Consider the following 13,848-nt stretch of genomic DNA (forward strand, 5'->3'; position numbering starts at 1 on the left):
AAAGTGTCAGCACAGTTCACTGAGATCACTCTGAGCATGATGGAGCTTAGTCTATCCCACAATACACCACTGCCTCACCTCAGCCCAGGTGTTTGTGGTGAAGGTAAGTCTGATAAGAACTCAAAGGAAAAGTTCAGTTTTATTAGTTTGCACTAAAGTCTCATTTAAAGGAAATATTTACCAATAAACAACCAGTCAAAACAACAAACACAAAACTCTGAAATCATAAGTCATGACATGAATGTACTTCAATAATCCAGAAGCAAATTTTGTACAACTCAAGCTTAAGTTGTATTCATGATTGATATTAATAATATTAATATTCCTTCACTACAAAACTGCTGCTGAAAAACTGAAATCATCACCTGTTCTTCCTGTTGTAATTACAAATGTTTCCAGTTCACTAGATTTTTCAACCTGAAATATTTCATGAAATATTTATTTTAAAATTTTATTTTTATCTATTAGTATTCATGACTCAGGCCATTATCTTAATGATAATGTTCATTAAAATGTTGCTGACTTAAAGTATTTATCTATTGTCCTGCCTGTACCAAACTCCATTCAAAGATTAAACACTTTGTTGTTATCTTGTTTAAAGTACACTCCGACATAAAGGACCTTCTTATAGTTTTATTTGAATATGTGGCTTTCTACTTTTTCATTGTGTATATATGAAGTATATCTATGTGTATATTTATTTTTGCCTCCTGCTCGGTCTAAAGATTCAGTCTAAATTCTTAAAGATTAGTGATAAAGAAGGATTTAATCAGTAACAAAGCTCTGTAGAACAAGAGCTGTTTTATTTCACTATGTCTTCAGGATGACTGCTAACCTCCCTCTTATATTAAAATGTCTCTTCATTTTTATTTGTGCTTGTTTTCCTGTGAAATTAATGCAGTCAGCTGTTTTTATTTAAAATGAACTTTGTAAAGGTTTTCAGTTTGTCCTCTCCTGTCTTTGTCACTGTGGACCTGATGAACCGCATTTGGTGTCCCTGTGTGGACGGAGCCACTTTGACCCACATCAGGATGCAGTCAGACAGAAAACACCAGATCTGGGTCAGAGAGGGTTAAAACCAGACATGTCTTTGTTTGGGGGCTTTGTTCAATTTTTTATTTATTTTACAAATATGTCTGAATTTTCTGTTCAACAGCAGCTCAGTCTGGCTCCTGCTGTGCGTCATTGTGGCTAATGGAGAATCTGAGGAGCACATGTTACCCTTTATTTCTATGTTGTTGTTGTTGTTATTATTATTATTATTATTATTATATTATTATTATTATTATTATCATAAATGTTCACAATTCAAAATGACAAAAGCGACATCTGTACATCTAGTGTTTAAACATAAAATCCCACAGTCGTGCAGTTTGAACAGATGGTCACACTGGTTATATCTGATGTTATATGATGAACTGGAGCTTCAAGAGAAACATTATTTATTTGGGCTGAAATGACTTTTTTTCCTTTATTAGAGTAGCAGTGAGAGAGAGACAGGAAAGTCAGGGGTGAGAGAGAGAGGGGATGACATGCTGCAAAGGGCCCTGGGTCAGAGTCCTAATGGTACGAGCTCTACCAGGTGAGCCACCCAGGTGCCCCAGAAATGACGGGTTTTAACAGATTTAATATCAACTGAATTAATGTAATAAAATGTCAAAGTGTCTCATAAAAAGAATCCGTTTATTTACTGAAAACAGACTAATGACAGTGTGATTTGTTTCTCAGTGATGTTTAAGAAGACCAGGTCTAAACCCAGCACATGTCTGGACATTGTGTGGTCAATGTGTGAAACTGAGGACGTAGTTGAAAACTGTGGAACCTGTAAACAACTGACATCATCTCGTCCTATCATTATCAACTGGTTTCAGTCTAGTGTCAGCTGGTTTCAGCTCTTCTCTTTTCTCTTACTCTCTGTGCTCACATATACAGTATTTTTTATACAGTTGAATTCACGATAAGTTGTTGTTATTAACATGTTTTTCTGTTTGAAAAAGCACTGCAGATGGTGAAACTTCCTAATTGAAATTGTGTCAATTGATTTTGAAAGAGCAACAGCCAATGAAGAAACTCTAACTTACACTTGGCATTCAGTTGACCAGTGGTGGAACTATGATCTGTCAGTCAGTCAGTCAGACAGATAGTTAGTCAGTCAAACAGACAGTCAGTCAGTCAGACAGACAGTAAGTCAGAAAGTCAGACAGTCAGACAGTCAGTGAGTCAGTCAGTCAGTCAGACAGTCAGTCTGTTTAGTCAGTTTAGTGATGTGTATCTTATGAATCTGTTAAAAAGGCAGGTACTAACTGGACTATACATACCATCCCTATCAGAGTGGTACAGTCCATCTCTCCAATGTAGTGTATGAAGATATTGTTGAAGTGAGTTCCAGTGACTAGTTGTGTTTGGGTGCTGATGCTTGTGTCTTCACTGTCGTATGTCCATTGACCTGTAAGTTTGTTAAGTATGATAGACTAATATAGACGAGACATCACAAACTAATATTGTTTCCAGTACATTCCTCTTTGTGATGATAATCTGTTAGTCATGCTCATCAAGCCCAGTTATCTTGAATGCTTGCGGTGTTGGTTTCCTTCTGTTCAGAGCCTGAACTTCATTCACTACATTCAGTGTTAATTCTTTGATCATTTGCATTTGAAACTTGTTGTATATTTCTGTTCACATTTAATCTGAGCACATTTCAACCTGTTTATGACTGTACATTCAAATGTCTATTTAACCATACTATTGTAGTCACATTATCTTGTGTGAGTCTCATTGTCTAATAGACTTTGATGATCAAGTTGCTAGATTCTACTCTGGCATTAGTGTTCCACCTTTTGGCTGAACCTGTTTATTCAAGCTAGTATTTTATGTCATTGTTTGTATTATATTATTCTTATACTGTTGATTTCTCCTCATTCTAGAAACCACAGAAACATAAACCCACACCCACACAAAGGCATCTTCTTACACACCTTGTCAAGAGTTTGTTCACTAATAAAGTTTACAGCGTCCAGACTACTGGTGATTTAATCAGGTGGGATCATCACGGTGGGAACCAAGGTATATAAATGAGAGGTCAGTTTTCTTTTTCTGTGTGTAACTGATTTTCATATCAATGCTGTCTTTGTCTTCTACCATGTGACCTCTGAGGAACTCCACAGTGATCACAAATATCTAATGTAACAATTACTATGTTCACTGTTTTTGAACTGCAACACACATGAAAAAGTAATAGTGAATTTTAATTAAACTATTAGCTGCAAATGATAATGTTTATGCTTTAATTCAACGTGAAAATATGACACAACACATTTTCCTCAGTGGAGGTTAAAACAGCTGACAGGATTTAGAACATGAGAAGTTGCCACCTGAATGTTTCTATAATCATCTTTGCTAATAAAAAGAGAAAGGATCAAAGGTTCAATAAGACATGAGTTAGATTTTAGTGAATTCAGTAACTTATCAAGCTGGAACTGAATCCAAGATACAAACTGCTATCAGATCCCAAACATATCACTTATTACTGTTTCATATTTCATCACAGTGATAGGTAAACAAAGTTATGAAAATGACAAATACAGTCCTCATGTAAACAGAAGGCCACAGTCAGTCCATCAGCTGACAGTCTGATGCAGTATCACAGAGAGACGTCAGTCTGTTGTTATTGATATTCTGTTCCAAGATGGAGCCTCTTTCACACTCCTGAGTTTTAAGGTTACAGTGTGTTTCTCCAGACAGGTAGTTTGTCTCTCTGCAAGATCTCTACACATGAACAGCATGAAAATAATTTACTGACCTTTGAGACTGTACATTTGGATTTAACAGATTCTGATGAAACATAAAGTCTGTCTTCTGAAATGACTGTGTGTGGTAGAAAAGGGTTTTAACATCAGTGGGTCTCCTGACCTGCAGTACTAACTGTGGCCACTACATGAATATTATGTGATGAACAGCCCACAGCTGCTGCTGGGGTATGGAAAAAAAGTCAGTTTGATGTAGAATGCCACTGGGAAATAACATAGTTAAAAGTCGAAGGTCATAGGCAGGATTACATCATTATCTTTGCTATGCAACTAACTAATTAATCTACTGTAATTTAGTAGTAGGGCTGTAAGAGCAATCTGATCTACACATGGTCTCTACAGACTATGCCATGATGACTGCAATGATCCACATCAACCACAGCCGACTTGTTTTCCTTCAGTTTTATTATTTATCAGTGCACTGTGCACAGGATTATGGATACGTGACATCTCATCAGAAGGATTATGAGGACATCATCACCTCACGAGATGTTTATAAGGACATTATGTCACACTGGGAGGTACATGATGTCATACCTGTTACTGGTTCATGACATCATTCTAGGAAGATAAATGGTATATGGTGTTCTACAGGATTATTAGGACATAAAGTTCAGCTGAGATGATAATGAGGACATGACGTAATGCGATGAGTGCTACAGGTACCTGAGGTTGTACAGGATTATAAGGACATGAGAGCATATCGACTTGATTACAGCAACATTACTGGTCCATGACATCATGCCATGAGAATGAAAGAAAAAAGTCATTCTACAGGATTACAGAGACATGACGGATTACAGAGACATTGCGAATTACAGAGACATGACGAATAGACGTGAGGTCATAAGGAGTTCCTCTACAAGATGTTTTACAGGTTTATGAGGACATGACATCCCATCATCAATACTACAGGGATATAATGCCCTGATAAAAGGAACAGATCAAACCAGGAGGATTATGAAGTCTACCAAGACTTTACAGGTGTATGACATCATCAGGTCCTATAGGAGTATTGGTGCAAGATATCCTGTCAAAGGATTATAAAGACATGACATCATCATTATGAAGATCATGGACACCGGACATCCTACAGGATTATGTGTGAACTACAGTTGTACGTTACAGTTTGGACTCTGGGCAAATTCAATACTTTATTCATTTTTGAAGTGATGAACCAAACTTTCACACATAGCCATCATTCCAATTAAGTCAGGAAGCTTATGAGAACTGAGATGATTATGAGGATATGATGTATACTAGGAAATTAAGTTTACAGGCACATGACATCCTGCTGAGATGATCACATGACATCCTGCTGAGATGATCACGTGACATCCTGCTGAGATCATCACATGACATCATGCCAGGACCACAGAGCTGCCATGAATTCATCATGTTGTCCCCAGAGCTCTTTGATGAAGCTGTTTTACTCTGTTTTTACTGTGATGTATTGAGGAAGTTGAATCATGTCCAGCTTAGAGTTTACCTGTGGTCAACAAACCATCAGAAATACCTGGGAAAAGGTCCAAACACAAAACTGCGTCCTTTGAGACTGTGGCCACAGATCCTGTCATAGTGGGTGTTGTTGGCAAGTTGTGTCGTCCCACAAATATAAAACCAGGACTTGCTTTCATCACATTAGTAGTTGTTTCGTCCTCCATAATTCCACGTCTGTTAATGTTCTCAGCTGTTGGACGGCTGTTCTGGTTTCAGTCGGATGGCCCAGGAGTTGGCAGAAACAATGTCCCCTCGTCGATGAATGCGACAGGTGTAAACACCCTCATTGAACTCGTTGGCGACGATGCGAAGGTCTCGGTCCTTCATGACAATGTAGCCAGGGATGGAGGTCAGGATCTGCTCACCGTCTTTATACCAGCTGCAGAAAACAGCAAATAAGGACATCAGTCATCAACATCAAGGATTTACATGATTATATCTTTGGATGTTGGACAGGAGGTTTCCATGGTCTTGTTAGATTTTAATGATGAAAGCTTGGGAAACAACAAGTGACTTGGACATTGTGGAGAGATTAAGTATAAAGGTTATTTATGTTTTAGTTCAGAGAATTTATTTTCTTCTATCTATCTATCTATCTATCTATCTATCTATCTATCTATCTATCTATCTATCTATCTATCTATCTATCTATCTATCTATCTATCTATCCACAGTCTCTGACTCAGCTACAGTCTTCATGTTTTTTGGCTCATCATCATAGTCTGCATTGTTGATCAGCTGACCTGACTTTGGGTGGAGAGCGGGGATTTTTTGTTCCACAGCGGAAACCCACCACCTTCCCTCGGGGAACCATCTTGATCTTGATGTTGGCTGGAGGTGGCGTTGGCGTAGTCACTGCTTCCAAAGGCTCTGTGGAGGGAAACAGATACAGACAGGAAATGATTTTCATACCAGGGATGGTTCGACAAATGGACAGACCTGAGAGAGAATCTTTTTTCTGATAGTCCAGCTGCAGCAGCACAGTAGAAGACTTTAAATGAAACTACTAGGGAACCAGAGGCCACACTTATGATTCAGACTCACCATAGCAGAGGTCACAGCGCTGAGGACAATTCTTCTTCATGAAGGTCTTCCTTCGTTCACAGAAGCCGAGTTTAGCCCAGGGATCACAGACTCTCTTCTTATCCAGACAACCTGCAGACGGAACAGGTGAACAACATCAACCTGCAGATGGATAAGGTGAACAACATCAACCTGCAGATGGATAAGGTGAACAACATCAACCTGCAGATGGATACGGTGAACAACATCAACCTGCAAATGAACAGGGAACAACATCAACCTGCAGACAGAAAAGGTGAAGAACATCAACCTGCAGATAAACAGGTAAACAACATCAACCTACAGACGGAACAGGTGAACATATAAATTTCAACAACATGGAAATATTCACCATCCATACCATTGTGTTATTTAATCCTATCTACCAGCACCCTGTCACAGATCTGTTCATTTGCTGAGGTTAGATAAAGGTAATGTGTTAACAAATGTTTTAATTTGAAAGCAGTGGTACGCCTTTATTGTGAATAATTGATGTGATCACAGGAAGTGTTGGGCTCCCTGTAGAAGATTAAGACCTGGACTATGAACCACAACAGACCTGGTTCATGTCTGTCCTCTCTGTTCTGTCTTTGTCCAATAAGATTATTTGAATTACTTGAATCAGTGAATTCGACCTTCAGAGCAGTTGTTCACGTGTTTACTGCTTCTTGTTGTGAAGTTGGTGTGAAACAGATTGTTACATGTCTGACATCATGATTGAGAGCAGCTCAGAGAACAAGCACGACCCTGGGACAGGCCTCTGGTCCAGTATCTGGACTCCACATGATGAACATTACCATAGAGTCTCTGGATGCCCCAGACATCATCCTGAGCGATGTTCCTCTGTCCCGTGTAGGTGGCGTTGGGATGCATTAGGGCCTGAGGGTCTCTGGAGTGCCACAGGCCGAGAGCGTGACCGATCTCATGAGCCGCCACCTGGACCAGGTCGTTCAGCCATACACCTGCAGAACCAGAAGAAGTCAGTCTACATGACAACAAAGACAAACAGACCACAGTCATCCTCTTCATCTAAACACACTGAACTGTCAGCTGCCCTGCAATGTCCTTAGGGTGGTGCCAGAGGAAAGGTCATGTTGTAAATCAGAGGGTTGATCCTCTGTATGGTGCCCTTTCAGGACATGTCAGACTCTCACTGTCAGAGTTAGACCAACTGTCTAATGTTTGTTTCCACCAAATAGCCCGAGCTCCTACAGAGTGCACTGTACAGTCTGCTGAGAGTTCGAAGGTTATTTACAGTAAGAAGAAAAAACCTGACTGACCTGGTTAGAATGACCCAGTTGAAATCACAAATGTAGACAATCACAGTGTCTCTGAGCTGATATCACACAGATAGTTGTAATCTCTGTGTCTTTATTGAACTCAGTCATTAAACCTTCTAAACTCTGGTGGAAACAGTCAATGAACCTTGGATTTAATAACTGGTTGAACTTTCTCTGAAACCAGCTCTTCCAGTAGGTGCTGATCAGACCTGTTCAATGTTCAGGAGGAAGTTTTCACCATTCTTTTTATAGAGCTGCTTCAGTCGAACATGTTCTCAGGATGTTTGGTGTGAATGGCTCTCTGAGCTCAGTCCATAGCTTCTCTACTGGATCCAGGTCTGGGCTCTGACTTGACCTCTCCAGAGGGTGGATTTTCTGTGATGTTTTGGGTCATTGTCCTTTTAGTGACCTCAGCTTTAAGCCTTAAGCTGTTACTCTGAGCTTCTTTGTTGCTGATCATCTGTGTTGAGCTGCTGGAATCATCTCAGCTGGATGTCCACTTCTATGGTGAGTAACCACAGAACTGAATTATATCAATTTATAGACAGATTGTCTGATTGTGGGCTGATGAAGATCTAAACTCTGAGACCCTTTCAGCTTCATGCTCATCAACTCTTGTTCATCCTCAGTCTCTGAGATCTTTGTTGTGAGGCCTGGTTCACATCAGATGATGTTTCTCTAAATGTCTGATTGTTGTTTATAAGTCAAAGTGCCTCTAACTTACAACCTCCAATCTGGTTTCACTGACTGACTCCAGGTCTGATAACTCCTGACTCCATTTAGCTTCTGTTCACACACTGTTTCAGATGCACTGTTAATATTTGAACAAGAACAACACAATGATGTGTGTTATTAGTTAAAGCCAATTGTGTTTGTTCATTATTGTAACTTAGATGAAGATCAGATTTAAGCAAAATTTATAAATAAATGGAGGTGATTCCAAAGGTTCACTGACATTTTCTTGTTGCTGTAGAAGAACCTCAAAGAACCTCAAAGAACTGCAGAACCTCAAGATTCAGCACTGCAAACATCAGGGACAACAGACATTACGACCTAAAGAACAGGGACTAAATATTGACCCTGGAACTAAAGTTCTCTTCAGTTGGTTGGTCTCTTCAGTTGAAACACAGGCACAGTCCTGGATAAGTTCCTGCTATAAAAAGTCATCATGATTTATCCTGAACCTGAAGCTCTGAACCAAACTTCATGGTCATAGATCATTTAATTGTAGAGATATTTTACTATGAATCAAAATGATTCAAGGCAAGGTGCCTCCTTATTAAATATGATCACTCTTTATTAAACACCCTCAACCATGAGAGGTGTTTTAGAGCAGGAAAAGTACAACAGCATGTGGTTTTGGATGTCAGTTATATGCGAATGATGCTCTGTTATATGTCAGTGATTGTCTCCCCTGTTGTTTGTCTGACTCTCTGGTTACTACAGTTACATTATGTCTCTATCTTCAACATTATTTACTATAACAATGTAACTACAGCTACGACTTGTTCTACTACAGCTGTCTGTAGTCCTGCCTCCTCTCCAGCACCACTGTTCAATCACCTTGTTTCCAGCTGAACCTGGACTTGCCAAGGATCCAGAACTCGTGGTTGTCAAAGTGGATTTCTCCCCGTGGCGGGAGGAAAGCGTGAGCCAGCTCACCATTCAGACCGTCGAAACACGGGTGGAGAGGAGACCACCAGCAGTCTGTGTGGTTAAAGGTGTAGAAACCTAACACACACAAACAGGTTTCAAGTTTATAAAACCACTCTCTGTGGATGTCACAGCAACCATACCTCCCATCCCCCACCCCGTCCTCCCCTCTCCTCCTCGTACCGATGGTGATGTCAGCCGTGGCGTTGCTGTCGGTAACCTCAGTGAAGGTCAGGGGAGACACGTCGCTCCACTTGGTGAAGGCGATGCTGATGGCCTTCCTGGTGTCCTCCACATTCAGAGTGTTGGGGAACTTGATGATCCTGAAACACAGAGACAGGCTGAGGGGACGTCTGATTGTTGGACCTAATGAAGCTGAGACTGAGACTTTTTCCGTGATCATAGTGTTAAACTGTGTTAAAGAGCAAGCTAACAAGCAGGCTAAGAAGGAGGCTAATGAGCAGTCGAGCGGGGTACCTGTCCCTCTACCTGTATGTGATGTTGTGATGAGTCCACTTGTGTCCCAGAGGGTTGATGGCGTAGCGTTTGGTTCTGGTTGCTCTGTGGACCACGTGGTCGGGGGGGGTGTCCTTCACTCTGCTGCTGCTTGACGTCTGAAAACACAAAACAACCAGATCATTGACCATTCCGCTGCCTCCCCTAAGCTGCACTTCCTCTGACGTCCACCAGAGGCTGCTGTGACCAAGCACTCCCTCAGCTGGTTCTGGACTGTGTGTCTCTGGTGTGCGTTTGGTCACGTGACCAGTGTTAGTGCTGGTGTGTGTAGATGTGGCAGCAGACTGATTCCATACAGATGTGAAACACTTCTTTCTCTCTCTCTCTCTCTCGCTCTAAGAAATCTGTCACCCACATGTGAACTGTACTATGAAGCTCCTCTGATCCTTCAGGTCCGACTACAGGGTCCAGACTACACGGTCCAGACTACAGCCCTGACAGAGGAGCTGTTTATCATACCGTCCACTGTGTGATGGGTCTTTACTCAGACTGGGTCCAGGATTCGCAGTTTCTCTCCTCTCCTCGTTGCCTCTGTATGACTCTCCTCATTATTGTGTTGACATGCTCAGTAGTATCCTGGTTTTGTTTTGGGCATGTAAACACCTGATCCTGGTATCTGAACCATCTCATGGGGGCTGAGATGGTGAGATCAGGACAGACCTGCAGAAACAAGGGCATGAACAACCTGGTTCTGGTTCTTGTTCCATGTAAAAATCATATTTTGAATGTGATTAAAACCAGGAAACTAACACATGCCAACACAGCCAACACAGTGGATGAGTCACAGTAGATTCAGGTTACTGTAATTTAAAACTGTGGATTAACATTTAAATCATTCTGTTGTGAAACTGTTGACTTGTGTTCTGAATTCATCCCAGATGTTTCCAACGGTCTTCAAACCAGAGAAATCTGTGTCCAACAGAGACAACACACAACAAAAACACACAACATTGTCTCCTCTGACACATGATGGACCTCAACAGTATGAACTAGCGCAGGATCTTATGGTCTGGCTCATGAATTTCCCCTAGGGGATAAATAAAGTATCTATCTATCTATCTATGTAACAGGTCTGGCTTGTCCACGTTCAGAGGTAGGACGTACCTGTTATGAATTCTTCTCCTTTTTGTTCTTCACACTGATCTTGAATCAGGAGGAGATGGAGGAGCAGGAGTCTGGTCTGAGGAGCTGACTGTTCGGAACTTTATATTTTATCAGCGACTGTAAAGGTGGACCTGTACACACCTGTGTGACTGCAGTGTTGGTTCTCTTCATGTTTAGTGCTGATGATACAATCAAATCAGGATCAGACCCTTAGAGCTCAGCAGGTTCAGACTCTGCTAGTTCAGTCTCATCTCTTCATGTTTGTCTGCAGTTTTTTGGGTTGCTTTCAACTTATACAACTCAAATACACATGTAAATAAATAAATAAATAATCAATAGTCATGTTTTTTTTTGAAACAGTGGTAAATCAAATCAGGTTTCCATTGAGGACTGAAGTTTTTCATTCTAATAGAATCAATAAAGCTGATGAAAACCACGTTTTACAAGCTGACTTATAGAGCCGGGGCCACTCACAGAGAGGCCGGGGCCACTCACAGAGAGGCCGGGGCCACTCACAGAGAGGCAGGGGCCACTCACAGAGAGGCAGGGGCCACTCAGAGTGTGTATTTGTCTATGGTTGAAGCTGCAGATGAATGGATTGACAGAAAACTGATCAGCAGCTGATTGATTATCAACACTTGTTACTTCAGCTTCTCTTCCTCAGACATTTGACCTGATCTTATCACAGATAAATCGATTAAACATGTGATTCTGGTTTTGATCATTGATCACTTAAAATCAGTGAGAGAAGCTGCAGCCTGAGGAGTTTTTGGTTTCAGTGAACAATTATTAGTCATTGCTAAGGATACTGATGTCAGTGCCACATTCAGAACTTGAACCGACGATTTAATGAAATCATCAATAAATCAATCAACCAATCGGAGCCCCAGTTCACTCACCTTCATCATCATCAGCATCATCATCATCACCATCAGCTGCTGAAGTGCGTCCATGATGAGAACTGGAGTCAGAGATCTACGAGGTCCGACACATGACCCGCCTGTCAATCAATCAATCAATCAATCAATCAATCAATCAATCAATCAATCAATCAATCAATCAATCAATCAATCAATCAGCTTGTCTGTGTGGCGTCATGAGAAGAAAAGATAGAAGTCTCAGGTCTCATCAGGATCTTCTTGAACCAGGAGAACCGACCTGGAGCTGCATAAAACCGCCTCCTGATCTGAGCGAGAAAAAAAAGAGAAAAGATTCGAACCAGACAAGAGCCGAACCGTCCCGGATAAGTCCGTGTCCTCGCTCCTCCTCCGGGTTCCTCTCAGTCCTCTGTCCCTCTGTCAAAGACTAGATAACTCGGGTCGATCAGAGTGTGGACCCGGTGCCTCCTACTAGGCTCTGGAACAAACTGAGGGAACTTCCCGGACAGTGCGCTTGCTGCAGCAGCGGGTCTGGTCCGGAGGGGCGGGGTCAGGTGTGTGTGTGTGTGTGTGTGTGTGTGTGTGTATGTGTGTATGTGTGTGTGTGTGTGGTTTCCATTTACACAGAGAGGATAAATGTGGAGTTGAACCCTTTTAGTGTAGATCTACTGACAGAATATGACTCTGGCTGTGAGGGGACGGGTCGTCAAGGTCCCCGCTCTTCGTCTCTGATGAGCTACAGTAAAAATCAAACATTTATTCTTTTTAATCTTACTCTGTCTGCAGTGTGGGAGCTTTGTCTCTGGATCTGAACAGCACATAAACAAACTCAGGCCTGGTTCTTGTTTTTGCATCTGGGGGCCTCTGCGGCCCTGAGGTTCAGGGCCACAGGTAGGGCCACCCTGAGGTGTTTTCCCACCAGCAGCAGTCCAGATGTGCAGCATTTCTCTTGTCTTTCCTCAGAACATCTGTCCAAACAGCCACCACTGATGCAGATCCTCGACCATCAGCTTCCTGTCAATGAGACCAAGACCACATGAGAACTCAGAGAATCTCTGGAGTCTCCTGGTTTCTGCTGTGACTGTATAGTTCACATGTTGCCTCCACTTTCTCCTGTGATAACATGCTGTTGGTAAAATGATTATAAAAATTCTACTTATAATTCAATATATATTTTCATATTTGTTATTCAGTCCAGATGTCTTTCCTTCATCATCTGGATCAGTTTCCTCTCAGATGAACAAAAAAATTATAACTAGTCTGGTTCCTGTTACATCAACAAACAGGTTTAGTCTACATCGATGGTCTGATGGTCTTATGGTCTGGTGGTCTGACAGACCAATGGTCTGATGGTCTGTTGGTCTGATGGTCTGACAGACAGATGGTCTGGTGGTCTGATGGTCTGGTGGTCTAGTGGTCTGATGGACTGTGGTCTAATGGTCTGACAGGCCGATGGTCTGGTGGTCTGTTGGTCTGGTGGTCTGACAGGCCGATGGTCTGGTGGTCTAATGGGCTGTGGCCTGGTGGTCATTGGTGTGATAGTTTGTTTGATGGTCTAATGGGCTGTGGTCTGGTGGTCATTGGTGTGATAGTTTGTTTGATGGTCTGATGGGTTGTGGTCTGGTGGTCTGTGGTCTGACGGTCTGATGGTCTGATGGGTTGTGGTCTGGTGGTCTGATGGTCTGATGGTCTGATGGTGTTTTTGATGTTCTGTGGTCTGATGGTCTGATGGGCTGTGGTGTAATGGGCTGTGGTCTGGTGGTCATTGGTGTGATAGTCTGTTTGATGGTCTGATGGATTGTGGTCTGGTGGTCTGATGGTCTGTGGTCTGATGGTCTGGTTGTCTGTGGTCTGATGGTCTGATGGGTTGTGGTCTGGTGGTCTGATGGTCTGTTGGACTGATGGTTTGTTGGACCGAGGGTCTAATGGTCTGATGATCTGTCTTGTGATGGTCTGATGGTTCGTTGGTCTGATGGTCTGAACATCTGATGGTTTGTGGTCTGGTGGTCTGATGGTCTGATGGTGTTTTTGATGTTCTGTGGTCTGATG

The 13,848-nt window shown here is 41.9% G+C and overlaps 1 protein-coding gene across 2 annotated transcripts; it reads right to left on the reverse strand.

Annotated features, from left to right (window-relative positions):
- Positions 1-3,226: 3,226 nt before the first annotated feature.
- On the reverse strand, positions 3,227-12,270 carry mmp23bb (matrix metallopeptidase 23bb). Of its 2 annotated transcripts, none has more exons than XM_056373653.1 (9): positions 12,141-12,270; positions 11,821-11,921; positions 9,791-9,915; positions 9,485-9,624; positions 9,212-9,379; positions 7,166-7,330; positions 6,351-6,461; positions 6,050-6,176; positions 3,227-5,685 (listed from the first exon to the last, which is right to left on the reverse strand). In XM_056373653.1, the coding sequence occupies exons 2-9, from the start codon at positions 11,872-11,874 to the stop codon at positions 5,493-5,495; spliced, it is 1,083 nt and encodes a 360-aa protein (XP_056229628.1). In that variant the 5' UTR covers positions 11,875-11,921; positions 12,141-12,270; the 3' UTR covers positions 3,227-5,492. The 2 variants fall into 2 exon arrangements, with proteins under 2 accessions (XP_056229628.1, XP_056229629.1); XM_056373654.1 differs by having other exon boundaries at positions 12,080-12,270.
- Between the last annotated feature and the right edge of the window lie 1,578 nt (positions 12,271-13,848).

This window comes from Seriola aureovittata, chromosome 4, assembly GCF_021018895.1.
Source record: "Seriola aureovittata isolate HTS-2021-v1 ecotype China chromosome 4, ASM2101889v1, whole genome shotgun sequence".
NCBI classification, from domain to species: Eukaryota; Metazoa; Chordata; class Actinopteri; order Carangiformes; family Carangidae; genus Seriola; species Seriola aureovittata.